At 43.5% G+C, this 26336-nt stretch overlaps 1 protein-coding gene across 1 annotated transcript in view; it reads left to right on the plus strand.

Moving 5' to 3' along the window:
* LOC307229030 (VPS10 domain-containing receptor SorCS1-like) overlaps positions 1-26336 on the plus strand; it is a gene marked incomplete at its 5' end in the record, with an annotated part of 172283 nt that overhangs the window by 60181 nt on the left and 85766 nt on the right. The window contains one exon of the mRNA XM_079998903.1: positions 25591-25658. Within this exon, the coding sequence (XP_079855029.1) occupies positions 25591-25658 (68 nt within the window). The remainder of the gene's footprint in view (positions 1-25590; positions 25659-26336) is intronic.

The raw sequence follows: 26336 nt of genomic DNA on the forward strand, positions 1-26336 counted from the left end.
CTTGTAATTAAAACCCTGGCGGCTCCCAGACGGTTCAATAAGTCCTGGATCAGGGGGGAGGGAGAGAGAAAGAGGGAGAGAGAGAGAGTAAGGGAGAGAGAGAGAGGGAGAGAGAGAGAGAGAGAGAGAGAGAGAGAGAGAGAGTTACGGGAGAGAGAGAGGGAGAGAGAGAGAGTAAGGGAGAGAGAGTAAGGAAAGAGGGAGAGAGCGAGAGAGAGAGAGTAAGGAAGAGAGGGAGAGAGGGAGAGAGAGAGAGAGAGAGAGAGAGAGAGTAAGGGAGAGAGGGAGAGAGAGAGTATGGGAGAGAGTAAGGAAAGAGGAGAGAGCGAGAGAGAGAGAGTAAGGGAGAGAGGGAGAGAGGGAGAGAGAGAGAGAGAGAGTAAGGGAGAGAGAGAGAGGGAGAGAGAGAGAGGGAGAGAGAGAGAGTAAGGGAGAGAGTAAGGGAAGAGGGAGAGAGCGAGAGAGAGAGTAAGGAAGAGAGGGAGAGAGGGAGAGAGAGAGAGAGAGAGAGAGTAAGGGAGAGGGAGAGAGAGAGTAAGGGAGAGAGGGAGAGAGCGAGAGAGAGAGTAAGGGAGAGAGAGAGAGGGAGAGAGAGAGGGAGAGAGAGAGAGTAAGGGAGAGGAGTAGAGGGAAAGAGGAGAGAGAGAGCGAGAGAGAGAGTAAGGAAGAGAGGGAGAGAGGGAGAGAGAGAGAGAGAGAGAGAGTAAGGGAGAGAGGGAGAGAGAGAGTAAGGGAGAGAGTAAGGGAAAGAGGGAGAGAGGGAGAGAGAGAGTAAGGGAGAGAGGAGAGAGAGGGAGAGAGAGAGAGAGGGGAGAGAGAGGAGTAAGGGAGAGAGAGAGGGAGAGAGAGAGAGTAAGGGAGAGAGGGAGAGAGAGAAAGAGCGAGAGAGAGAGTAAGGGAGAGAGGGCGAAAGAGAGAGAGAGAGAGTAAGGGAGTAAGGGAAAGAGGGAGAGAGAGAGAGAGTAAGGGAGAGAGGGGGGAGAGAGAGAGAGTTAGGGAGAGAGGAGGGAGAGAGGGAGAGATAGGGAGCGAGGGGGGGGAGGGAGAGAGTAAAGGAGAGAGAGAGAGAGAGAGAGAGAGAGAGAGAGAGAGAGAAAGAAAAATGGAGAGAGGATGAGAGAGAAAGGGAGAACAGGAGAGAGAGAGAGGGAGAGAGAGAAAAAGAGCAAGAGAGAGGGTGTAGGGAGGGAGAGAGGGAAGGAGAGGAAGAGAGAGCGAGAGGCAGAGGGAGAGCGAGGGACGGAGAGATGGAGGAAGAAAGATGCTGCTTCATCATGTTTCCATCAGAGTCGACCTTGGCGGCCATGTCACTGGGGATTCATGGTGTTTTTTTGGAGCGCGGCCACTTCCTCCGCGAACAGGAAGTTGGCGTTGGGAGCGTCTCCCTCGCCAGCTGTTGGACTGGGGGAGGAGGTGGCGGCCATACTGCTCGGCCTAACGACACCTTTCTCCCCCAAACTGACCCGGGGGGGTTGTAAGGGTAGAACAGGCTGTCTGCGGGGCCTGGAAATGTCTGCGGGGCCTGGAAACGTCTGCGGGGCCTGGAAACGTCTGCGGGGCCTGGAAACGTCTGCGGGGCCTGGAAACGTCCCGAAAGGCCTGAAAATTCGGTTTAATAATAATTCAAATGTATTGAAACGACTGACGCTCGCATTACAAGTCATTAGTTTGATTAAATGAAATGAAATATTCTTCTTTTCATCATAAACATTTTGTCTCATTTTAATTGAACATCGACAAATCACAACTTACCTTCATGCTCCTGGAGAGAAATTCCACTTCCTCCTCCTCTTCCTCCCCCTCTTCTTACACTTCCTCCTCCTCCTCCTCCTCCTCTTACTCCCCCTCTTCTTCCACTTCTTCCACTTCTTCCACTTCCTCCTCCTCCTCCTGTTCTTCCACTTCCTCCTCCTACTCTTCTTCCACTTCCCCCGCCTCTTCCTCCTCCTCTTCTTCCACTTCCTCCTCCTCCTCCTACTCTTCTTCCACTTCCTCCTCCTCTTCCTCCTCCTCTTCTTCCACTTTGTCCTCCTCCTCTTCTTCCACTTCCTCCTCCTCCTCCTGTTCTTCCACTTCCTCCTCCTCCTCCTACTCTTCTTCCACTTCCTCCTCCTCTTCCTCCTCCTCTTCTTCCACTTTGTCCTCCTCCTCTTCTTCCACTTCCTCCTCCTCCTCCTCCTCCTGTTCTTCCACTTCCTCCTCCTCCTCCTACTCTTCTTCCACTTCCTCCTCCTCTTCCTCCTCCTCTTCTTCCACTTCCTCCTCCTCCTCCTGTTATTCCACTTCCCCCTCCTCCTCCTCTTCTTCCACTTCCTCGTCCTCTTCCTCCTCCTCTTCTTCCACTTCATCCTCCTCCTCTTCTTCCACTTCCTCCTCCTCTTCCACCTCCTCTTCTTCCCTTTCCTCATCCTCCTCCTCCTCTTGCACTTCCTCCTCCTCTTCTTCCCCTTCCTCCACTTCCTCCTCCTCTTCCACCTCCTCTTCTTCCCTTTCCTCATCCTCCTCCTCCTCTTGCACTTCCTCCTCCTCTTCTTCCCCTTCCTCCTCCTCCTCCTCTTCCTCCTCCTCTTACTCTTCTTCCACTTCCTCCTCCTCCTCCTCTTCCTCCTCCTCTTACTCTTCTTCCCCTTCCTCCTCCTCCTCCTCTTCCTCCTCCTCTTACTCTTCTTCCACTTCCTCCTCCTCCTCCTCTTCCACATCCTCCTACTCCTCCTCTTCTTCCACTTCCTCCTCTTCCTCCTCCTCTTCTTCCACTTCGTCCTCCTCCTCTTCTTCAACTTCCTGCTCCTATTCCTCCTCTCCCTCCTATTCCTCCTCCTCCTTCCTCTTCCTCCTGCTCTCCCTCCTATTCCTCCTCCTCCTCTCCCTCCTCCTTCTATTCCTCCTCCTCCTCCTCCTCCTCCTCCTCCTCTTCCTCTTGGGAGGTCAACAGCGTGCCGCTCCCTCTGCTCTCCCCGGCTCTTTGGCTAATTGGTGTAATTCCTGCGTTTAAGAGGATCCAAATCCAGAGGCTGCGTGTTGTCTTATTCCCCCCGGAAGGGACTAGAGATCAGAGAACAAGTGGATTTATTCCGGAATAATCAGCTCTTTGATCCTGCTGCTGATTGGTGAGGACCGTGAGGAAGAGGATGGAAATGATGAGGAGGAGGCTGCTCCTGCAGTTTGACAGCGTCTCGTGATTCCGACGTCCAAATGAAGATCTGCGGGTTTCTCTACAGACAAAAAAAGCTTGAAAAGTCAGAAAAAAAATGAATATTATATATGGAATATATAAAATAATAATAATTATCATAATAATGATTATTCAAATAATTTAATATATAATTCGATTTTTTTTTTCTAAATATAAATGTCAAAAAAATAATAATAACAATAATGTTATTATTAATTATACTAACCTACTTATAATAATAATAATAATAAGAAGAAGAAGAAGAAGAAGAAGAAGAAGAAGAAGAAGAAGAAGAAGAAGAACAAGAAGAAGAAGAAGAAGAAGAAGAAGAAGAATCATAATGATAATAATCATAATAATAATAATCATAATAATCATAATAATAATAATAAATTAAGCTGCAGGCAACAATACACAGGTCCAGCTTATTCGTTTTACGGTAGGTATTATTGTTTTCTTTGTTTTATGTGAAAAACATCAAACATCGTGGAGTTACGTTGTGTAGTTAGGTACAACACTTATTATTTTTTTTTGACAACGATCCACAATCCAACTTTCATGGCATTACGTATGAAACAGTTCCATTTCAACCAGACGTTAAACATTCATTTTGACTTGTAAATTTGACATAAAGCGTATGAGACGGGTCAGTTTGAAATAATGGTTCAAAATTGCTGAGGTTACAGTTTTGATATTGAATGTAAGTTCAAAGAAGAGTAATTAGCAAATTAGTACAGCAAATGACAAGACAAGTCATAATCATTTCATTAATAATTAATAATTGTTTCATTAAACAGCTGTCCAAAACAGCTGGACAAAGCAAGTCAGTAAATATCACCGTAGTTATAAAGATCACATGTCAAATGTTATAAAAATGTCAATCTTAAGTCAATAAAATGAATGAACAATTGACAGTAAACAGTGCTCATAAACATTGTGTTTTATGTATTTATTTTTTTTGTATTGAAGAAATCAATGTTTAACAAGTGAATCTTTGGAACGACAGCGTGATATTTTCCATGGATCTGTCAGTTGGCACAGTGATACAATACAAGTCACCGCGTCACCGTGATCTACACCGATGCAGCCAGCAAACCGATCTGCATCGGGTTTTTTTTTTGGAATGTTGCACGACGCATCATTTGTCTCGCTGGCAATTTCTGTCACTGACATATAATCTCTTCCTGGAACATTATCACTCATGCTAGCAGACTTTTTCATCCCCTGATAAAGATTTTTTCCTTCGGTCAAAACATCTTCTGGGTCATGTTGTGTCCACGTGCAAACATACTGGATCTTGTTTTTCAGAATTGCTGTTAAACTCACAGCGGCACATTGTGTCTTTCTGGAGTCTCCAAACTGTGAATCATCCTGGTGAAATGAGCCTCCAAACACTGACATACGGGGAATCAACACTTACATTTGAAAGTTTGACCGTTGACGTTTTTTCCATCAGGACTTATTTTTTTCTTCGCATCATGGCAGACCTCGCCCACTGGATTTTTCAACAATGGCTTCTTTATTTTCTGAGATTTTCGGCTCTCAGTAAGAACACAATTAAAAACTTTTGTCATAACTTTTCATCGCAATAATAAATACATTTAATTAAAAAATATTATTATGTTTGTAATTACTACTTTATTGGACTTTTTATGTTAATAATGTACAATCGTCAAATTCAGTTGAATAGATGACTTGTCTATATTGTAATGCAGACAACATACATGTAACTTTAACATTCATTTGCAATAAGAACTTTTATGAAATAATTTGTCAAGATCAGAAACACTTTTTCATGAAAGTTTTTTATAAGTTTAGGTGTAGGACAATATTTATACATGACGTTTATTACAAGTAAAGTATTTCATTTATTATTTTAAACTATATCTTGTCATGGTTATATCTTACAGTGGTACCTCGACTTACCACTGCGTCTACTTAGGACTGATCCCAGATACCAGCAGAGATAGTCGCCAGAATTTGTATCGACTTGCGACCGACTGCTCCAAGATACGAGCGTGGAAATTTGTAGTTGGTGCGTCGGTGGCCAGTCAGCAGTCAGTCAGCAGTCAGTCAGCAATCAGTCAGCAGTCAGTCAGCAATCAGTCAGCAGTCAGTCAGCGGTCAGTCAGCGGCCAGTCAGCAGTCAGTCAGCGGTCAGTCAGCGGTCAGTCAGCAGTCAGTCAGCGGCCAGTCAGCAGTCAGTCAGCAGTCAGTCAGCGGTCAGTCAGCGGCCAGTCAGCAGTCAGTCAGCGGTCAGTCAGCGGTCAGTCAGCAGTCAGTCAGCAGTCAGTCAGCGGTCAGTCAGCGGCCAGTCAGCGGCCAGTCAGCAGTCAGTCAGCGGCAAGTCAGCGGCCAGTCAGCGGCCAGTCAGCGGTCAGTCAGCGGTCAGTCAGCGGTCAGTCAGCAGTCAGTCAGCGGCCAGTCAGCGGTCAGTCAGCAGTCAGTCAGCGGTCAGTCAGCGGTCAGTCAGCAGTCAGTCAGCGGCCAGTCAGCGGCCAGTCAGCAGTCAGTCGGCGGTCAGTCAGCGGTCAGTCAGCGGTCAGTCAGCAGCCAGTCAGTCAGTCAGTCAGCAGTCAGTCAGTCAGCAGCCAGTCACCAGTCAGTCAGCAGTCAGTCAGCGGGCGACCTACATGGTGTGTGCACGTAGTTGGTGGCTTATCCATATTTCTCTCATATTTACTGTGTTTGTGTATTTTGTTTCTTTTCATCCTTCATGATTTCATCATTTATATGGAAAAATTAACATACGACCGTTCTTATGGAACCAATTACAGCCGTGAGTCGATACCTTGTACCTTGTACCTTGTACCTTGTACCTTGTACCTTGTTGCATTGAAGTACCGCCGGAGTCTCGTTTACGTAAATTAGCACGTATTCATGTCGATTTACGATAATATTAAAATTTACATAATTTTATTGTAAAGGTGAGTTGATTGTTTTACTTGGATTACATTTTCAGTAAGTGACGTTTCCATGAAAGACGAAAAACGTTGTGGTGTTTCTGTGGGTTATAACCATTGTGTGGCTCCAATTTTCCGACGCATCGCTGGATCTTGAACGTATCACAATGGTGTTCAGTGTTTTCGAGGGACGTGCTGACAAATTTTCAAGGATTCATTTTTATTATATTTTTCAGTAAAGTGGACCACAGATTTAAAATATCAATCCAACAGATCTACTGACATGTACCAAGTAAGAAGCTGTATAAATATACATGTAAATCGATAGTTTGGTAACTTCTAAATACTACAGAGTGACCCAGTCCACGCCGCACACTGTCACACGGTCCAACTGGACATTCTCGATCTGAATCTGTACATTTATATTAAATAATGTGATGACGTCATAAAGCGTCTTGCTGTAAATCTCATCTCGTTCATTTAATAACGAGACGTGACGTGTCAGTTAACCAAGACCAAATATACAGAAATACCCAAATATAACCAATATGACCCTAAAATTTAAGTGACGCAATTAGCTGCCAGACTACACATACAATGCATCTAAAATTATTGTTTTATCCTTTTTTTTTTATGTATTTATTCGCATTAAGATTTTGGCAAAGCCCTAATCCCTTTATTCATCAAATTGCCTGAGAAATAAACCACAATGTTAAATTCATGAGCTTAACACTCAGGTTATTAATCTGGGTGTAAGAAAAGGGCACAACAACACATCACTATACAATCTGCAGCCGCTGTGATATGCTCCAACACGTTTCCTATTCAGCCACGTAGGGAATGCAGATGGTTTCTTGGAAATGAATTGGATGCGATTCAAATATGTATAAGCACAAAGCACATGTGAATCGCATGTATAATAAACTTGGCCATAATTTATTGAACTCCAGAGATGCTGGAGTCATAACTTATTCACAAGTTTACTGTGGATTAAACCAGCGATGAAAAGAGATGCAACTTAAACCGGAGTATGGAACCTGCCTATGCATGTATGTACTGTATGTTTGTATGTATGTATGTATGTATGTATGTATGTATGTATGTATGTATGTATGTATGTATGTATGTATGTATGTATGTATGTATGTACAGTGTGTATGTATGTATGTATGTATGTATGTATGTATGTATGTATGTATGTATGTATGTATGTATGTACAGTGTGTATGTATGTATGTATGTATGTATGTATGTATGTATGTATGTATGTATGTATGTATGTATGTATGTATGTATGTACAGTGTGTATGTATGTATGTATGTATGTATGTATGTATGTATGTATGTATGTATGTATGTATGTATGTATGTATGTATGTATGTACAGTGTGTATGTATGTATGTATGTATGTATGTATGTATGTATGTATGTATGTATGTATGTATGTATGTATGTACAGTGTGTATGTATGTATGTATGTATGTATGTATGTATGTATGTATGTATGTATGTATGTATGTGTGTATGTAATGTGTGTATGTACAGTGTGTATGCATGTACAGTGTGCATGCATGCATGCATCCATGTATGTATGTATGTATGTATGTATGTATGTATGTATGTATGTATGTATGTATGTATGTATGCATGTATGTATGTATGTATGTATGTATGTATGTATGTATGTATGTACAGTGTGTATGTACAGTGTGTATGTATGTACAGTATTTATGTGGAGTGTGTATGTATGTAAGCATGAATATACAGTATGTATGTAAAGTGTGAATGTACAGTGTGTATGCATGTATGCAAGTATGTACAGTATGTATGTACAGTATGTATGTACAGTATGTATGTGCAGTATGTATGCATATATGTACAATGTGTATGTACAGTATGCATGTACAGTGTGTATACATGTATGTACAGTATGTATGTACAGTGTGTATGCATATACAATATGTATGTAAAGTGTAAATGTACAGTATGTATGCAAGTATGTACAGTATGTATGCATATATGTACAATGTGTATGTATGTACAGTATACATGTTCAGTGTGTATACATGTATGTACAGTATGCATGTACAGTGTTTATGTATATACAATATGTATGTAGTGTGTATGTACAGCATGTATGTATGTATGTATGTATGTAAGTATGTATGTATGTATGTATGTATGTATGTATGTATGTTCAGTATGTATCTACAGCATGTATGTATGTATGTAGGTATGTATGTATGTATGTATGTTCAGTATGTATGTATGTATGTATGTATGTTCAGTATGTATTTTCAGCATGTATGTATGTATGTTCAGTATGTATGTACAGTGTGTATGCATGTATGTATAGTATGTATGTACATACATATGCACCTAATATGTAGCCCTTTTGACTTATAATATTAATTATCTAAATATATGTAACTTAATTATCTATTCGGGAAGATTATCAAAGAAGTAGCCCTCCCTGTAACTCTCTACCCCCAGGAAGCTCTCGTGACCCCTGCTTTAGAATCACTCATTCCAAGTTTTTATTGCTGAGATTTTCAACAAAACTTTATGAGCATTCATTCTCCAGTTTGAGTGAATTTAACCCTTTTGTGACTTTATCTAATTTAACTCCCTCCTCTGGCCTCGAGCAGAAGAGCTCCTGATCTCATTGAGGCGACCTGATTAAATACAGCTGTATATATACAGTGTATATTTATGAGAGTCCAACACTTATGTATACATTATATATACACTTTTGGGGCCCTCTTTTGGTAATCCATTTCCGCACAGCGCGGCCTTGTGTGTCCCCAGCTAACTGCCGTAGAAACAGGCTGAGTAACTTACTGCTGCCATATTAACGGCTCCATCCGCACTCTGGAAACGTTCTCCCTCCCTGGGATCACTGCCGTCTCAGGGATATTTATAAAAGATGTCGAGATGAAATTTGGCTGCGGCGCTTGTTATGCACTCTGGGAAAAAATGCTCTTTTTCATCACAAAGTCCAGCCAGCACTCATAGTGAATTTATGAGTGTAATTTTTATCACTATGATAATTAAAATAATATATCCATACATATCCACATATATGTATGGATATACTGTATATGTACGGATATATATATCTATATATAAACACGCATATATATATATATATATATATATATATATATATATATATATATATATATATATATATATATATATATATATATATATATGTAAACACATATGTTTATTCTATATTATACTCAATATCTTATATATCTGTTTAATGCGGTTGTGTTTTTCTTTAATTTGCTTATGTTTTGTCAATTTGCATGTGTTTACTCGGCTGCCTGGTTAGCACAGTGCTACTTCCTGCTTATTTCTGGTTATAGATATGTAGACACTGTATGCATACACTGTATATTACATTTTTCCTTTTTTCTTTGTATTTATTCTTGCACTTTCCTGTCAACAACTGCTGCTGCCTGAATCCCCCCCCTGGGGTTTAATAAAATGTTATCTCGACTTAATAACCCAACTTATCTCAACTTAATTAACTTAAGAGTTGACAGGAAATGGTTCGCTTAAAATCAAGCTCAAAGGCTGAGGCGTCAAAACGAGATCAAAAAACAAGACAATGTACTTTAAAGAACCACTGCCGTTCGAGGTAGTGTCGAGGCTGGACGTCTCCCAGCAACCCGTTTGCCAGCAACTGCTCAGGGAAGCAGCAACCGGTCGTCAAAAATGGAGAACATGGCCTGATGGCTGCAGCGATGCAGCCGTCTGCTGTTTAATCGCAGGGAAGTTCGGCCTCAATCAGTGAAAATGTAAAGTGGGTGATGTTATGTGCTGATAGCGGCTGGAAGCGGCGCTAATAAAAGGTCCCGGGCCGCTGGCGTCGCTCCCAGCCACAGAACAAAGTTTACTGGAACTTTTATCGGGGGCTGGTTTGGATCTCCATCCGAGGGGTAACGGCCATTTACACATTCACCTGTATGCACCTTGATTGTTTCATACCTGTGTTTTGGGACTTCCTCCCGGGCTGTGTTCCACAACATCACAGGCACAGGGTTATTTAACGGCTCCTTTGTTCCTCATCTTCAGAACAGGCACCGTTGTAACTGCAGCCACGTGACTGGTTTTTGCCGAGGCGGAGGCTTTCCCCCCCGTCTGAGTCTGGAAAAGGCGCCGTGGCCTGTTAAGGCGGGGCTCGGTGTCAGGGCTCCGATAAGGAAAAGCCGACACTCCGCACACCCTCGAACCTCCACGGCTCTCACTAAGCGGATCCCCGTTAAAGGTCTCATGAAAGGCTGCATCAAAGTGAATGAGGGAAGGCAATAATAGGGAAATTTGCATTTATGCATGGTGCCGCAATCGCGGCCAGCGCTCGCCGGCCATAAGGCCGGCGCTCTCGCTCACGAATATTTTGCAAGACTTAACCACAGAATGACGCCGTCAGAATCCTGTTTGACAGCACCGGAATTAATAATAGTTTTATAATATGTGTTTTATATGTGAGAGATTATGTGCCAGACCGTCATTATCACAAATAAGCGCCGGCACGGTGATCAGGACCTTGTATCCCTCCCCAAGGGGGTTATTTTTTGCGATAACAGCCATCTGGCAGTGCATTATTCCGCTTACTAGACAACTTTTTTTAATAACTTAACACACTGACATGGAATATTGATTTTAAATGATTTTCATAAGAATTATGTTTAGTTCATGAGCTTCAGCCAAGACTAAATGAGGGACGGAGGAAGGAGCGTAGCTGCCCCTGCAGAAACGCAGCGAACCATTCAGCCAAAGACCCTACCACCCTATTTATTGTGTGAAAATGTTAGAATTGACATTTACATGAATCGTTAATTGAGTCATGCTGAATGGGATTATATTATTATGGGACTTTATAATCAACGTCCACGTTCATCACCGCGTGCTGATCGAAACATGGAAACTACAATGGAAGACTTGATGGAACGCTTCCTGCTAACGGATGGTTGGTCATTATTCGGAAGTAACTGACCGCCGATTGCGGCCATGAGTACTCCACAGAGCCGTGTCGTCGCGCTGCTCAGTTTGTTCTGCGGCTCGCCCGAGGGCCACTGGAGGTGGACGCCTAGAAGCCGTCACATCCACGGCAGGACGCTCGCCGGCGTGGAGCTCTCCCTGCTTTGCCCCCCAGAGTAATGGATTACTTTTACTGTGACACGGTCCTAATCACATCCACCACCTGCTTCTCTGCTGCTACGATTCTCACCTAATTGTACATCGTTTGGTGCCATTTCCTCAATTACATGATACTGTTGGAAAGGTTTCAAGCTGGATGGGGTACATCACTTTGTGTGTGTGTGAGTGTGTGTGTGCGTGTGCGTGTGTGTGTGCGCGTGCGCTCGCCGCATCCACTCCGACATGCTGGCCGCCGCTCATCGCACTTTGGAGCGGCGCACCGGCTCGGGCGCAAAACAAAATTACAAATTTTGGACTTCTCCAGAGACGTCCGCCACTCGCCATCTGCTCGGCATCGTTAATGCCGAAATCACACAGAAGCTGGCCGTATGATGAAAGACTGTTTAATTCTATTCATTAAACCCAGACCATCGCCGCTGCCGCTGCCGCTGCCGCCGCTGCTTCCACTTTTCTTCGACCGGGCACAACTTTATTAGAACGAGTTACACAACGAAAGTTATCTCGGTCTTATATGCGGAGGATTTGTGGGAAACTTTAAAGGAGAAGGCACAAATAAAGCCAGGGGCCTGGGACCGAGCTGTCTGGCAACTACTGAGATAATCCTGTCCTCCTAAAATGTTCCTGACAATGATTTTGAAGTTGTTACTATACACAAGAGGCTCCCAGATGAAATATTCATCATAAAAACACACAGGCTTTGTACCTGCACATTGAGTGTGGAGATGAAAAGGTGGAAGTGGTGAGATGTGAAAAGGTGGTAGATGACACCTGGTGGGGGTGGGGGTGGGGCTGGGGTGGGGTGGGGTGGGGGCGAGGAGAGGAAAAGCAGGGATTGTTTTTGGAAATCAGAGCCTTGAATCAGAGCCTTGAAGGCTTTTAGTCGGAGCCAGAACCCGGCGGAACCAGAACCTGAGAGGAATTTCATAACTCAGACGGATGAGATCTCAAATTGGCAGGACAGAGTGTGATAATCAGGGAATTGGAGAGTGAAAATTGCATCAGAATGGAATGATAAGATGGTCCAGCAGTGAGGATTTGCTGATCCCTGACCTTCTGCCGGGGAGCGGAGGGTTTTGGGTAATGAGGTCCGTGCAGCCTTCCACAAAGCGGCCTGAACCTCTGCGGCCACGCTCAAGCACGGCCAATGAATTCAACGCAAATGTGAAAATGTGCTGTTGGCAGTGAATAAAAGACAGATGAGCTTAAAGGTAGACGGAGATTACATGTCAGCAAAATAAAGTCGACCCGCCGCGAATGTCTAGTTTGCGCGATGGCGAACCTCTCGTGTGCGGATGGGAAAACACCTTGAACATTATGTCTCCTCACATCAGTTGTTCTCAAACCTTGTTTTAGTTGTGTTGCCCGTCTAAGATCTATTCTCAGCTGAGTAGCCCGGGAGAGGAAAAAAGGAAATGAACATAAATGATGTGCTGTGTGTGTACGCGTCGTATGTGGGTTTTTTTTTAAACAAACATAAAACCAATATCTTTATTATATTTCCCCTTGCAGAACCCCAAAGTACCCCTACGGGTACGAGTACCCCCATTTGAGAAACACTGCCTTACATCACGGGAATCAGTGGAATCCAGGTTCATTTTGAAGTCACTTCACGCGATTCGAGTCTCAAAGGGCTTATTGCAGCCGCGCTCACATTAGCTCCAAGCCTGAAACGGCAAAGGAAGATCTCCCGAAAAAACCCAGAGGGCGAAAGAAAGCCCGGGGAGGCAACGCTGGTGACGCAAGACCCGGGAGCGTGTCGTCCTCGGCGAATGATTGGTTTATTTGCCGGCGAGTCGAACGTCCCTCCGGCAAAATAGTGGTTCGTTTGTTTTGCTTGCAAGTCGTTTACCGCGGCCAGACACACAAGGTGCAACCTGTCCAAGCAAGCTCCTTCAGCTTTGATCCCGCCAGTGGGCGAGTGAGAGAACCTTCGACTTGCAAACTAAAAATAACGAGAGAGAAAAAAAAAATCAAACAGCAACTTATGTTGAATGGGACTCATTAACCCCTCGCATTCCACCGCCGTGAATTATTTTCCCAGACGCAAATTACTCGTAATCACAGCGAGTTTTGAGAGAGTGACAGATTCGAGATCCACTCCGCACATTCTTCTGCCTGAATCAATATTTTTCCGTGTCCATCAGAGCTGAACCGACTCCCTCTGAGTCTCGTCCTCCCTCGCTCCCCGCGCGTCGGCCCGGCTCAATCGATCAGTCTGAATCCGAGTCGGAGAAGTCGACCCACCGCCAGGAACCGAGTCTGAGGAAAAGTGTTGAAAGTTTCACCCCTGTCCCGTACGTAGCGCGATTGCATGAACCCTACATCATGTACGACATCATATTGTGATTTATGGCGCTGCGATTATTGTTTTATAGTACTTTCCGCATATTGTAGGAAAGGCCGTTCACATTGCTCCTTGTAGCCGCGACTGCAGAAACCGTAGATTTAGGCTTGGAAAGCTTCCATTGGAAAAGGACAACAGATATGATATGTATTGTTTTGTCGGAAAAAAACTAAGCCGAAGTGATTCTTGTGGAGTTTAAAGCTCTAATTCCTCATGCGTGGGTATCTTTGAGTCCTCTTATTTCCCGAATGCAGATTAACAACCATACGGTGAAAAGGAAATGCACAGCCCAGGCCCTGTTCCAAAACCTCGGAACATCCTTTTACTTATTCAACTCATTAGCTAATTGATCCCTCATGTTGGTTCAGGTTGTGAATGTTCTGACGTTTTGTTTTCCAATGCCTAATTCATGCTGCGATTAGGGAAATAAGGAGGGATGGTGTATCTGAGGGAGCCCTGACAGGGGTGAAAATAACAACTCACCATTTTCCATTATAAAATGCAAATCCATTCAAATTGAGCGGGAAACTTCTGATGACATCATTTGTTCAGGAAATGAGGCTAAATAAATAATCGCTGTAACTGATGGGGTACATTTGCGTTATTACAGTGGTGTTACTCAATGGTGAAATGGGTCGAAGTGTGTTGTTTGCCGCTCCGTTTGGTGCCGTCTGCATTGATATGTTAATGGGAGGGTGCTCACGTACTTCACTTTAATGGGACAGGTTTTTTTCCATCTTACCCAGATTCAGACGAGGAGGTCGATACGAATTTCATCCCTGTGTATCCAGTGCAGAGATAGCGACAGGCTGCATGCTAACCGCGTTAGCTCAATGCGTGGCTGTGAAGGGGATCAGCTAGCCTAGCTCCTGTGAAATTAGGGGACATCAACCTCCCAGCATCTCAAAAGCGGAGTTATTTAAAGTGGTCCTATCATGCTCCTAATTACACAAGGTCATATTGGTCTCTGTGGTCCCCACAACATGTTTTTGACATTTGTTGCTGAAAACACCACTCGGATCAGGTATTCTAGCCATTCTAACATGCCTCTAAACCATCCTGTTCCAGGACGCCCTGTTTCAGTGGGTGGTGCCACCTTCCTGAGGCCCCTAGATCTGTGAGCCAATCGGGTTCGAGCACAAGTTCCGGTTTCTGTGAGCCAATTGGGTTTCAGCTTGACTTCCAGGGCAGTTGGATTTAGTCCATTAACATTCACTGATTTCACCTCATCAGTCCACCCAAAGCTGGTTCTGAACAAATTTGAGGAACAATCAATCAAGTTGCTGAATCTTCACTCATATTAGATCTAGGAGGCCTGATTTAAAAGTTTGTTACGACTTTAATGGATAGATCTTGTGCCTTTAAGCTGAGTATAAATAAGAATATATTAACAAGAATGTAGTTGTTTTAAATGTGAGTGAGTCGCGGATGTTACGGACTTGTAGACACCATGGGACCTGCATGGGTCCCATTCATACAATTCAAAGGTCTAATGCTTGAATTAAGTTCTTGCTACCAAATCCGAACCCTATTTGTGGGTAATGCAAAATTAATCTCCGTGACAAAAGAATTAAGCTACATTTAAATCCCCACTTTTTGCCCATGATACATAAAAATATATGACTAATTCCAGCTATCCAAGGTATTCACGTCAAGTCAACATTTGTTTTCGTCATCATCATTTTTAAATTAAATCTGAGCTGAAATAGATTACTGGTCCATTGAGGCGGCCCATCAGTGCTGCAAGATCAAAAACACTTATTTATTAGTAATTCTAAGATACACTGCTGTGCTGTAGACGCACAAAGCTGAGTCATAACGCAACGCAGAGCTGTAATTTAGTTGTGGGGAATAATCTTATAACACTAATTCCATCACATTCCACTGGAGACTTTGGTTCAGACATCTGGTTCAGTGACTAATAAGTGTGTTACCGCATGGATATACGCGCCATTACTTCATAGGATTCACTGATAAACAACAACCGGTTTTCTTCTGACTTTTTCAACTGTGAAGGAACGAAAAAACCCGAATAAGATATGTACAGTATTTCAGGAAAATTAAAATGTATATATCACAGGAAAAAATAAGAACAGAAAAATATGAAATATATGTTTCTACTGTGTTTTCCTCTATATACAGTATAGATATATATATATACAGTATGTGTGTATATATATATATCCGATGTTCACGTCATGCCTATTCATTACCATGGAATTTTGGATTTTCCTCATGATTACTGAACTATAAGAAAATTGACCTTGTTGACAATGTACATTGTCTTCACATCACACCTTGTTTTCCACGCAGGCCGGCTCGTGAGTCATCCTCTGTTTAGCTGTAAAACAATTTCTCAGCCTTTTTTAATTAGACAGTGTAAATGTGCAGACTGCGAAATTGGTCGGCAGCTCAATTTTAGGGGCTCATAAGGCACGTTAAGTGGAATGTGGCGATGAGGTGAAATATTGGATCGGCCTCTTCCATTAAACTTGGTGCTCACACACCTGCAAATTACAGTACAAATTACAGTGGATACAGTAAACGAATTACAGCACATAGCACACTTCCCCGCGTACGTGCAATAAATGCCACCTATTCACATTTCAATTACCAGGCGGCGATTTAAAAGGGCATTTCAGTCAGCAGATATACCTGGGATTTTCAGATCGATCCATCCCACCTGACAAACTTCTCTGTGACCTTTCTACAGATGTACTTTTTGATTTGATCGTGTATGGATAAAGTAAAACTTAATCAATGTGTCACAGGCGGCCTATAGGGCTTATTTTTCCTAATCCCAAATTATAGGCAGGTATAATACATTGTCTACTATTTTTCTTGGAATGAACAGTTGGATTGTTTTACAATGCTTTAAAAACAGGATATTCCCTTTAAATCCCATTGAAATGAATTGAAATCTTTTGCCCTTTTCTCCCCTTTCCAACCGCTTTTACCCCAAGATGAGCAAAAAGGGACTATTTTGGATAGTATGGGTGTTAATGGATGAGGCCGGTGTGATTATTAGGATATGAATGATATGAATAACATGTATCTTATGGTCACCATTACTAGAAGCAGGAATAACGAATAACAATGAGTCAATAAGTCATCAATACGTCATTTCAGGAAGAGGCACAATGTTAGTCTCCATTCCAATGGTAAACTGTGCCAACCACAGCAGCCCTGCCACTTGTTTTGACCCTTTTTGGGGTAAAAATTGAGTTTTGCGACGAGCTGCACACCAGGTTTTGGTCATTTCATTGACGACACTGACTGTCAGAAAAAAGAAATAGCATTCACGCCAGTCCTCCTCCAGTTTGAACCCATTTCAAAATTCAGTCTTTGCCTCCGAACTCAAAATGGGTTGTGGCTACGGATTGCACGTCACGCATTAACCCTATCATAACCAAAGACAGACAAAGCCAATTCCCACCAACACCGCCAGCTAACACAGCGTCCGTGATTTATGAAAGTAACCATGGCAACCATTCAGTTTGAAGTGTTGAGTTGGAGGATTTTTCTCCTCCATCCTGATCGTGAAATGACGGATGGCTGAAAGGAAGTCCCTCAGTCGAAAAGAGGCAGAAGGAGAGTGAAAGTACCAGCGTGGATAGTCATACGTCAACTTTTTGGCACTTTTAATAAGAGCTTGAGATTTGGAACTCAAGACGTTAAACTCGGTTATTTATCAAATATGTTCGGCGGTGAGATGTGGAATCGACGTATTGCAGCAGAGATACATCAATGAGCCGAGAAACACTGAGAGGCACTGAAAGCATCCGTAAATAACTCTGCTAAAGTCAAATGCAAGTTTTGCGGCTGCCAATTGTTTACGCCTGCTCCCATAATCTACCGGCAGCCCCCCAGGAGACTCTTTACCTCCGCTGCTTTTCACTGACCCAAACCCACTGAATCCCCCCCCTCTCCGAGGACAAGTGAGTTTTTGTTTGCTGCTAGACGCAGCTACAATACGTAATAAATTCACCGGCAGACAAGCCAGGGGAAGGTTTACGCCGGCGAACCCATAAACCTTGAAGCTTTACAGTTTTCCGGCGGTCGCACGGTTGGGCTCCTCGCGTGCAGCCCCTGCGCTCTCCAGGAGGCCTCGCAATCTCCCTTTAAATTACCCCAGCCCTTCATTAATGCACTGAGCTGGAGCAGGTCCAATCTGGAATTTCCAACCGCTTTTATCTATCAATTGGTACGAGCCCAAAATAATACGACAGGAAGTGAGTGGACGGCGTTGAGGAAGCAGCTAAAGGTTGTGAAGGCGTTGGCGGGTCGGGGATCCCTCATTCCCGACCATTCAAGGGCGTTCCTTATTTCCTCAGTGTCTTTTGACCGGGGTTCGGCCACCTCCTTGTACACTTATGATAAATATATACACGGACTGCGGTATAAATCAAAACTTAAACACTTTACACAAAGGTCAGCATCAGGTCGTGATGGCTGGATTACTTCCAGAATGGACGGCCCCCTGTGAAGGCTCTGGCCTTGGCGGTCGCCGACTGTAATCACTGTGGTTGGGAAAAGCCCATGATTGCTGCTTTTACTGCGGTTGCATTTGGGCTTCTGGCTATTTACTCTTGTGCTGAGACACCACAGGGGATCGATTTTGTCCACTCATGTTCTTTATATCGAGCTGCGAGTAACCACACACACACAGATCAATGTAACTGATCCCTCTGCCTTGTTAATGGATTCAGTGGTTAGGAACCAATGAGATCCTGCGGATGAGGCTGCGACAATGAGCGTTTCATTTTCCGTCCGGCTCACTCAATTCTTTCCTCCTCACCCTCCAGCCGCCAGTAAAACCCTTCCTTCACAAGCTTTTAACCCCTCCTCAGCCAAACCCCAGCCAAGGCCACCCCTGGCCCACGTGGCCCGGCTGGGAAGGACTTCCTGCGAGGGCTGGCTCGAAGAAGCGTGTCCATGAGGCCATGGATGAAATGCCCAAATGAAGCCAAAGCAAACCCTGCCGCGCGTGCAACGGTAGCCCTGTGAGAACCCTTTGCGGGAACTCCAAGATGTCGTGACCCACACATGTGTTCACCTCAAAGACATCTGTCCATTCACTTATTTCTTCTCATTGGACGTCTTCGCAGGAAAAAAACTGGGTGTGCCCAGGCATCTCCCCGCCACGTCAGGTTTGTTTCACCTGTGCGGGCGGGACAATGCTCCGTCCTGTACTCGCTGAATGGGATTTTCGTTGTTGGCGTCTGTGATAACGCCGCGACGGACGGCGAGTGCCGGTTGCGGGGAATTGCTCGTTTCACCGCGGCCGCCGTCTAATCGCCTCTAATCACATGCAAAGGCTGACGACAGGGAGTCTTTGATTCAGAGTAGTGTGTACAAAGAGCGGGATGTAAGGCGACATAAGAGCTTGTTAGTTAGAGCCGTGGGCTGGCCCTCCCCGGCAGCGCCTGTAGGGGGACTCCTTTAATCTGCTCTCGCCTGGGGCCGACCCCCAAAGTGTCCGAGACGCGGGAGTTAAGATAAATCCACGAGGCTCGATTCTCTTTCATAAAGCTGACAAGGATCCTTTTCTTTTCTCGGCTGGGTTTGTAAATTAATATAAAGGCCAATTAGCAAACTGGTTCCCTGCAAAGTCGATTCCACACACTGACCTGCAACAGCGTGATATTAATTCAAATGTCTTTGGTGCCGCTCCTCGCAGACTGTCTGGGAACATCCAGGGAAGTGGCAGACACCAGGTCCTCAATGGGGTGGTGTTCTTCTTAATGGTCACACTTTCTGCCCGTTTACAATTTAAGATCACGCGTCCGGCGCCCCACCGCCAGCGCGCGGTGCCATTGCCGTGGCGTCCCGGGGTGGAGATGTGTCAGGCGAGCTTAATTGACATTATCCTGGTGGCTCAATCAGATAAGCAGGGTACCATACATCAAACTTCCTGCAGCGACCGGGGTTCCAACCCCGCCTGTAATGATCGCTCACTGTATCTTATTCTTTTCCTGAGTGCGATTTAGGCGCCCCCCCCCCCCTCGGCGGGCGCCTGCGTCGCCTGTAGGAAGCGTCGCCGCTGTCTCAGAGGAGAACGGAACTGCAATTAATTAAGTTTTAATTAAGTCAGTTATTGCTCGGATAGAACGTATTTCTGTTAAATTGCCTTTTTGGGTCAGAAAATCTCCGCACGGTCGGCTCTCGAAATGTCGGCATCAAGTCCTGGAAAGTTTGGGGGAAAATGAAAGGAATTAATTGGCTCAGAAACCAGAAACCGTATCCAATCAGTGACAGAAGAATGTCAATTTAACTCTGGAAACTATATATAGCACCATCGTCACTACACGTATTCAACTGATATAGTATTAAACTACGAGTTTGACCAATTCATAACACTGCATTGGGAGTGATACATCTTTCTCTGATACTAAAATCCCCTCCGTTGAAAATGTATACATTTCATTGAAATTCATGAATTCAATTTGTTTGACCAGATGATCAGGAGCGATGAGCCCGACCTTTCCCGGGTTCCATTTACATTTTAAGAAGGTTGGTAACCTACTTCCAAAGTGGAGCTCCGGTTCAGCTCAGTCTCTGCTCGCGGGGATTTCTCATTCAGCGCAGGGATCCCTGGCTCGTTTTGGGGACAATGTTCCTTCTCTTATCTTTTTTTTATTATAATTGTGTCAAGTGATATCTCCCTGTTCATGTCCGAGTAATAAACAGTGATTTATGACGGCAATAAACGGATTCAATTTTTTTCCCACCAGACATATCACCCATGGTCACACATTGTATTTCTCATGGCCAGCACGCGCTCTTATTTTGAAACAGTGACTGCTTCACAAACAGCTGAATGTTTGCATGTGCATCTGTTATGTACAGGTTTTTACCCTAACTTATCCTGTGAATTGAAATGCTTGTTGTATAGTCCGTGTATTTTGGTTATTTATTTGCCTATTGTTTGTATATTTTAATGTTTTTTTTTAATATTTTTATTTAGTTTTTGTTTGTTTTGCTTCTCTTTTGTTCTGCTAATTGACTGCACAGCAATGCACCAATCTTTACTATGACAGATTCCTCGTATATGAAAATGTACTCGGCCAAACGGCCGCTGAGAGTGGGATGCAATTTGCGCGCCCGTCTCCCACTCCAACAGGGCCTACGACCCACTAGCGATTGGGCGCCCGCGCTCCAACAGCGCTAATCCAGGCACGATCGGCTCGCAAAGACAGTGTATTTTTTTATTTGCGATGTGGTTAATTTTACTCCGTTTCCTTATGGAACGAAAGAAGCGCTGTGAGTAATGGGAACAATTTTATAAGGAAATTATTATCTATCCATTAATATTATTATTATGTTATTTCATATAAATACTATAAATATATATAAAATAATAGTTTATACAAATTATTCAATGTATTCCATTTGTCCTGGAGAATCTTTATAATGAATAAATAAAAAATGTGACAAAGCAATGCTTTAAAAGCACAAAGTAATTAAAAGAGTTGTCTTCTTATTTATTTTCATCTATTTTTCTTAGTATATGTAAGAAATGGGGAAATGGGGAGATATTTCCCCAGGAGTTTCCTACTCCCATGTGATTAAATAAGCGAGTTGTGAGAAAAACAAACAGTTTCCGGAGCCGGTGGTCCAGAATCCTCCGTTTCAGATCTGTTTACTCTGCTCCTCCTGCCCTGGGATACACTAATTGTTGTTTGTATTTGCATATTTTGGGGATTTCCATCCATGATGGGAGCCTTTATTTTTTTCTCCTCCAACCAAGGACGGTTTCCATCCCTGTAGCGGCCTGAGATAAAGCTCTGCGCCGGCAGCAAAGGCATTAGGAGGAAACAAACACACACACACAGGGTTTAAACACAGCTTAAACACGTAAACATTATTTTAATTATCTGTACCTGGAGCTCTTCTCATGTCACTGCTTCACTTTATTTAAATTCTCCTCAGAGCCGTGCCGCCGCAAAGCGACCCATCTATCCCACGAGGACGTCTTTCCCTGACTTACTTTCCCATAAAAACAAAAAAAAAAATCAATACATCTAACTCTACTAATGCTACTTATTGCTCTGGAAGATTAAGCTGTGACTGAGACATTCAGGGGTTTAATACAACAGACAAAAGACCAAAGACTGACCTTATTGTAAGACCATTTGGACAAAAGCGTCACTGACCATAGCCAATGATGTAATGTAACGTAACATACTGTAAGTCGTATGTGCAGTAAGTCAGTGCAGATCTTACAGAGGTTAATATCTCCGTGGCCGGGCCGAGGTGGATCCCTAGTGTTTACCATGGGGAAGGGCCCGTGGGCCCAATTGGCAGCGATAGTGATGGAGCATATGCACATTGCGGGGGGAGTCCATCTGACAGAGCTGCTCGCTGACGGCCGCCCACTTCCCTCTCCATATGCATCCGACAGAAGGCTCTGGACGCTCGCTGTCCTTCAGCGGAGGAAGCCAAGTCCGCACAGCGCTCCACAGCACTCTGCCCTCTAGAGCAGGGATTTTCAACCGCCAGGTGTGGCTTGAACATTTTTTTTTTTTTTATTACAATTCCACAAAAAATAAAGAACGGAAATTAGCTCTTGTGTCGCAAGAGCAGAATTGCAAGGCTGCACTAATTTATCTAATTCATCAGTTCCAGACAGAACAGGAGCTCGAGCAGAACAAGTTTCAGTTGGAAAGTGACGACTATTCGGAGTGATGAAAGGTTCAATTTTCTGATTGTTAATTCTTTTAGTGGGGTCGGTGTAACATGCGGTGAGCGAGGGAGGACTTCCTGAACGGGAGTCAGAAGAGTCGGTTTGGCTCCGAGGTTGTGAACGGAATAGTCAGAAGAATCTTTAATTGAATCCTCAGTAATTATTCTCAATTTATGCGGAGCATGCACTCTTTTGAGTAATTGAAAAGATTTGTGCACTCCAAACCAATCGTTCACGAGTCTTGCATCACTATCAGTGGAAAATAGACCATAATAATAAGCACAGATCTACATGTCTCTTGACATTTTTAGTGGTTAACATGATAGTGGTAGAGTGTCGTGGGATTATTTCATTTTAAATAGTGTGCTATGCAAGAAAAAAGCAGAAATACTGTGAATTTGTGTGTTGTTGACGTCATCAACACACCTGCTCGCCGAGGGTTGGAGTGTAGCCGCTTCGTAGTCCTTGATGCCTTTCTTCATATTCCTTTCCACTCTTCTGATTTTATAGCGGATAGGTCCAAATACATGGAGGAACGCAAAAATGTCACGATTACTGATTAGTCGGTGTGCTGTAAAACTCTGCAGCGTCATTGCATCACATCCTGCACGCTCCGCCCCTCATCTAAACCCAACAAAGTATTTCCAGTAGATGTGGATGCATCTGACAAGGACAATCTCTCTTGTGTTTCACATTTGTGAAAGGGCAACTCTGTACAATGTCCAGTCCTGATTATCCGGATATTGTCAGGAGTTCATGAGTGAAAGCAGCTTTAGAGCGGAAGATATACACACACATACACACAAACTATGGCAGAGCGATATATCAAAATTATATCAATATTGTGAGACTAGGTTTCGTCTTGGATTTTAGTCATCGTAATATGTGGTCTTTGCATTACAATAAAGCAGTGCAGTTTTCTGAACCTCAAGCTGTAGTCTAGCTGTTCTGATCAATCATCATAATATTTAAATTACTATTGATCATTTCTGATCAAATTCAATTAAAGCACCAATACGCAACCACCACAATATCATCAAATTAGATATATTGAGGTGTCGATTCAATATTGTGATACATCATTTTGACTAGATCACACATCATATTCCTCTCTGTCTGTCTATCTATCAAATGTGCCCACTCTACCCACTCTGCGGCTCTCCAAAAACCCTCTAAAGTAAGTAGAAGCCCCTCCCCCACAACGGACATTGGGATTAGTAGAAGAAGCAGAAAGAAAGGAAAGAAAGGAGGAGAGAGAGAGAGCGCGATGTGTGTGGTGGAGTGTGCTGAGCCACCAGCTGGACGGCTAAATGGCCCTGGAGGCTCATCAGCATGCCGAGGTCCAGCCCGGACATTTAAGGTTATTCATTCCCTCCAACGCCCCAAAATGCAGCGCTTCCTCCTGGATCGCCCTCAATCGATGCCTCTTTACTCTGCTTGTTATTTCTCACACCTTCCTCTCTGCCGCCGGCCAGCCACAGGTTGAGCTGAGCTGCTGCTTTTTGGGCGGCTCGGCGGCGTTGGGGGGGCACAGATGTTAGTGCATACTTAATAAGGTTTGATCACAGGAGCTCCAACCTCACAATGTAATTCCACTACCCAAGGTGCATCTGTTCTGCTTGTACTGGCAGGAACCCCATGCTGTTGGAAGTGTTTCACAAAGTCACACAAGTCACGCGATGACTCGGTTGCCGGCTGCTGGAAAGTGGCGCAACATAACACAGAATGTAGACTACATAAAACTGAGGTTGTTTTGGTACAGGTGGAATAAAGTGCAAAGAGCAGGAATGTTGTAACAAACAACCGTTATGTTGTAACAAAGAGCAGGTGCATCGAAACAAAGTGCAGGTATGTTCTTTCAAAAAGAAGGTAGGTCGTAACAAAGAGCAGGAACATTGTATCAAATAGCAGGTAGGTCGTAACAAAGAGCAGGAACATTGTATCAAAAAGCAGGTAGGTTGAAATAAAGAGCATGTATGTTGTAACAAAGAGCAGGGATGTTGAAATAAAGAGCATGTATGTTGTAACAAAGAGCAGGTTGGTTGTAACAAAGAGCAGGAACATTGTATCAAAAAGCAGGTAGGTTGAAATAAAGAGCATGTATGTTGTAACAAAGAGCAGGTACGTTGAAATAAAGAGCATGTATGTTGTAAATAAGAGCAGGGACGTTGTAACAAAGAGCAGGTACGTTGTAATAAAGAGCAGAAATGTTGTAATAAAGAGCAGGTACGTTGAAATAAAGAGCATGTATGTTGTAACAAAGAGCAGGTTGGTTGTAACAAAGAGCAGGTACGTTGAAATAAAGAGCAGGAATGTTGTAATAAAGAGCAGGAATGTTGTAATAAAGAGCAGGGACCTTGTAACAAAGAGTAGGGACGTTGTAACAAAGAGCAGGTATGTTGTAATAAAGAGCAGGGACGTTGTAACAAAGAGCAGTTGTAGTAAAGTTCACTCGAGGTGAACAAATCTTTGAAATGATTCAGGTGTCTGGAGTCACTCCGGCAAAATATTTATTTGTTTTGCTTGTTACGGTGTTCCAGCTGCATTGTGCAGAGGAGGCAGGTTCTCCCTCGATAGCGGGATGGTTTTGAGATAAGGAAGCAGTGGCACATGAAGGGATGCGTTATGTTAAATTAGACCTTTCTGCTCCTTTTGGCCCGGCGGGATAACAGGACCATCCTAACGATGTACAGTTAACCACAATGCATCTGGGTCATCAGATAACCCACACACCCACAGCAAACACAACAACTCCAAACTTCCTCCAAACTGAGATACAGAGTTTAAAAAACACAAATAACAAGGACTAAAGATAGAATACAACTGTTCAAATCGCCGGGTTTGAAGTGAAACAACATGGCTGCCTCTGAAGCCTTCTCTTCCCTTTTGCCTTGTCTGACTTTCCTGCATTTCACATTTTTCAAATACACCTCCAGTCACAGAGTAAATAGGATGAACCTCGGCGCTGCTCGACTTCTTTTATGCTGCGAGAAACTGCTGTTTCTTCCTCTGATTTCCCCCAAGACTCGACTGCGTCTGACCCACTTTTCCCTAATACTGCACCTTGAGACTGTTAAATAAATAAAAAGCCCTTTATTTTACAATGCTGCTCATGGGCTCCAATGTGATTTAAGGACGAATTTGGGGATTGAGAAAGCGAAGAAAAGTATAATCTGCCGATTATACTGCCCTGTGTGTGTGAGTGTCATTTTAATGGCCCACGATGGGTTTTAGAAACGTAACAATTTACAATAAAACTATGACGACTGTTGTTATAACGTTCCCCTTTTTTGTTTTGCCGTTTCTCTGCAGGTAATTCTGATGCTGACCAAGTTGTTTGACTTCAACCTGAACAGCGTCACCGAGAGTTCACTGTGGAGGTAAGATCCGAAATTTATATTAGCCATTAAATTAAGAGATAAAATAAGAGTTAATCTCCGGGGAAAAATTCTGATAGCATACACCCATTAGTACTACTATTCCCTTCATCTCAAAAGTATTTTCCTTTGCAGTTATTATAAAAACAATAGTATTCAAATATTATTATTATTATTATTATTATTATTATTATTAGTAGTAGTAGTAGTAGTAGTAGTAGTAGTAGTAGCAGTAGTAGTCACATTATTACTAGTACTATTTTTGTTATCCTCTATACTATTTTTCTTAGTATTAGTTATTAGTCATTATGTTTATATTACATATTATATACATATGAAATGAGCATAGTCTGCCTGGCCATCGGGAGCACCTGGACAAATCCCAGTGAGCCAGTTACTCCGTGGGCCGACTGAGGGCCTGAATCTATCATGGTATCCTCACCGTGGTGGCCTGCTGGCAACAAACCTTTCACTTGCTCTTAAAATAAATCTGTTTTAGTGTTAGAGTAGCCTTGAGTATCCATCCATTATACCCATAAGTGGTGGTATCAAGGGCCGGTGTGTTTGTATGTGCATCGATGGGGCGGGGGTGGTGGAGTACCCGCAGGCTGGTTGTGGTTGGCTGGTCTGGGTAAAAAGGTTCAGGGCCACTTTTTAGTCGCAGTCCGTCCCTGTCAGGGA

The sequence above is a fragment of the Zeus faber genome (assembly GCF_960531495.2).
Source record: "Zeus faber genome assembly, chromosome: 4".
NCBI classification, from domain to species: Eukaryota; Metazoa; Chordata; class Actinopteri; order Zeiformes; family Zeidae; genus Zeus; species Zeus faber.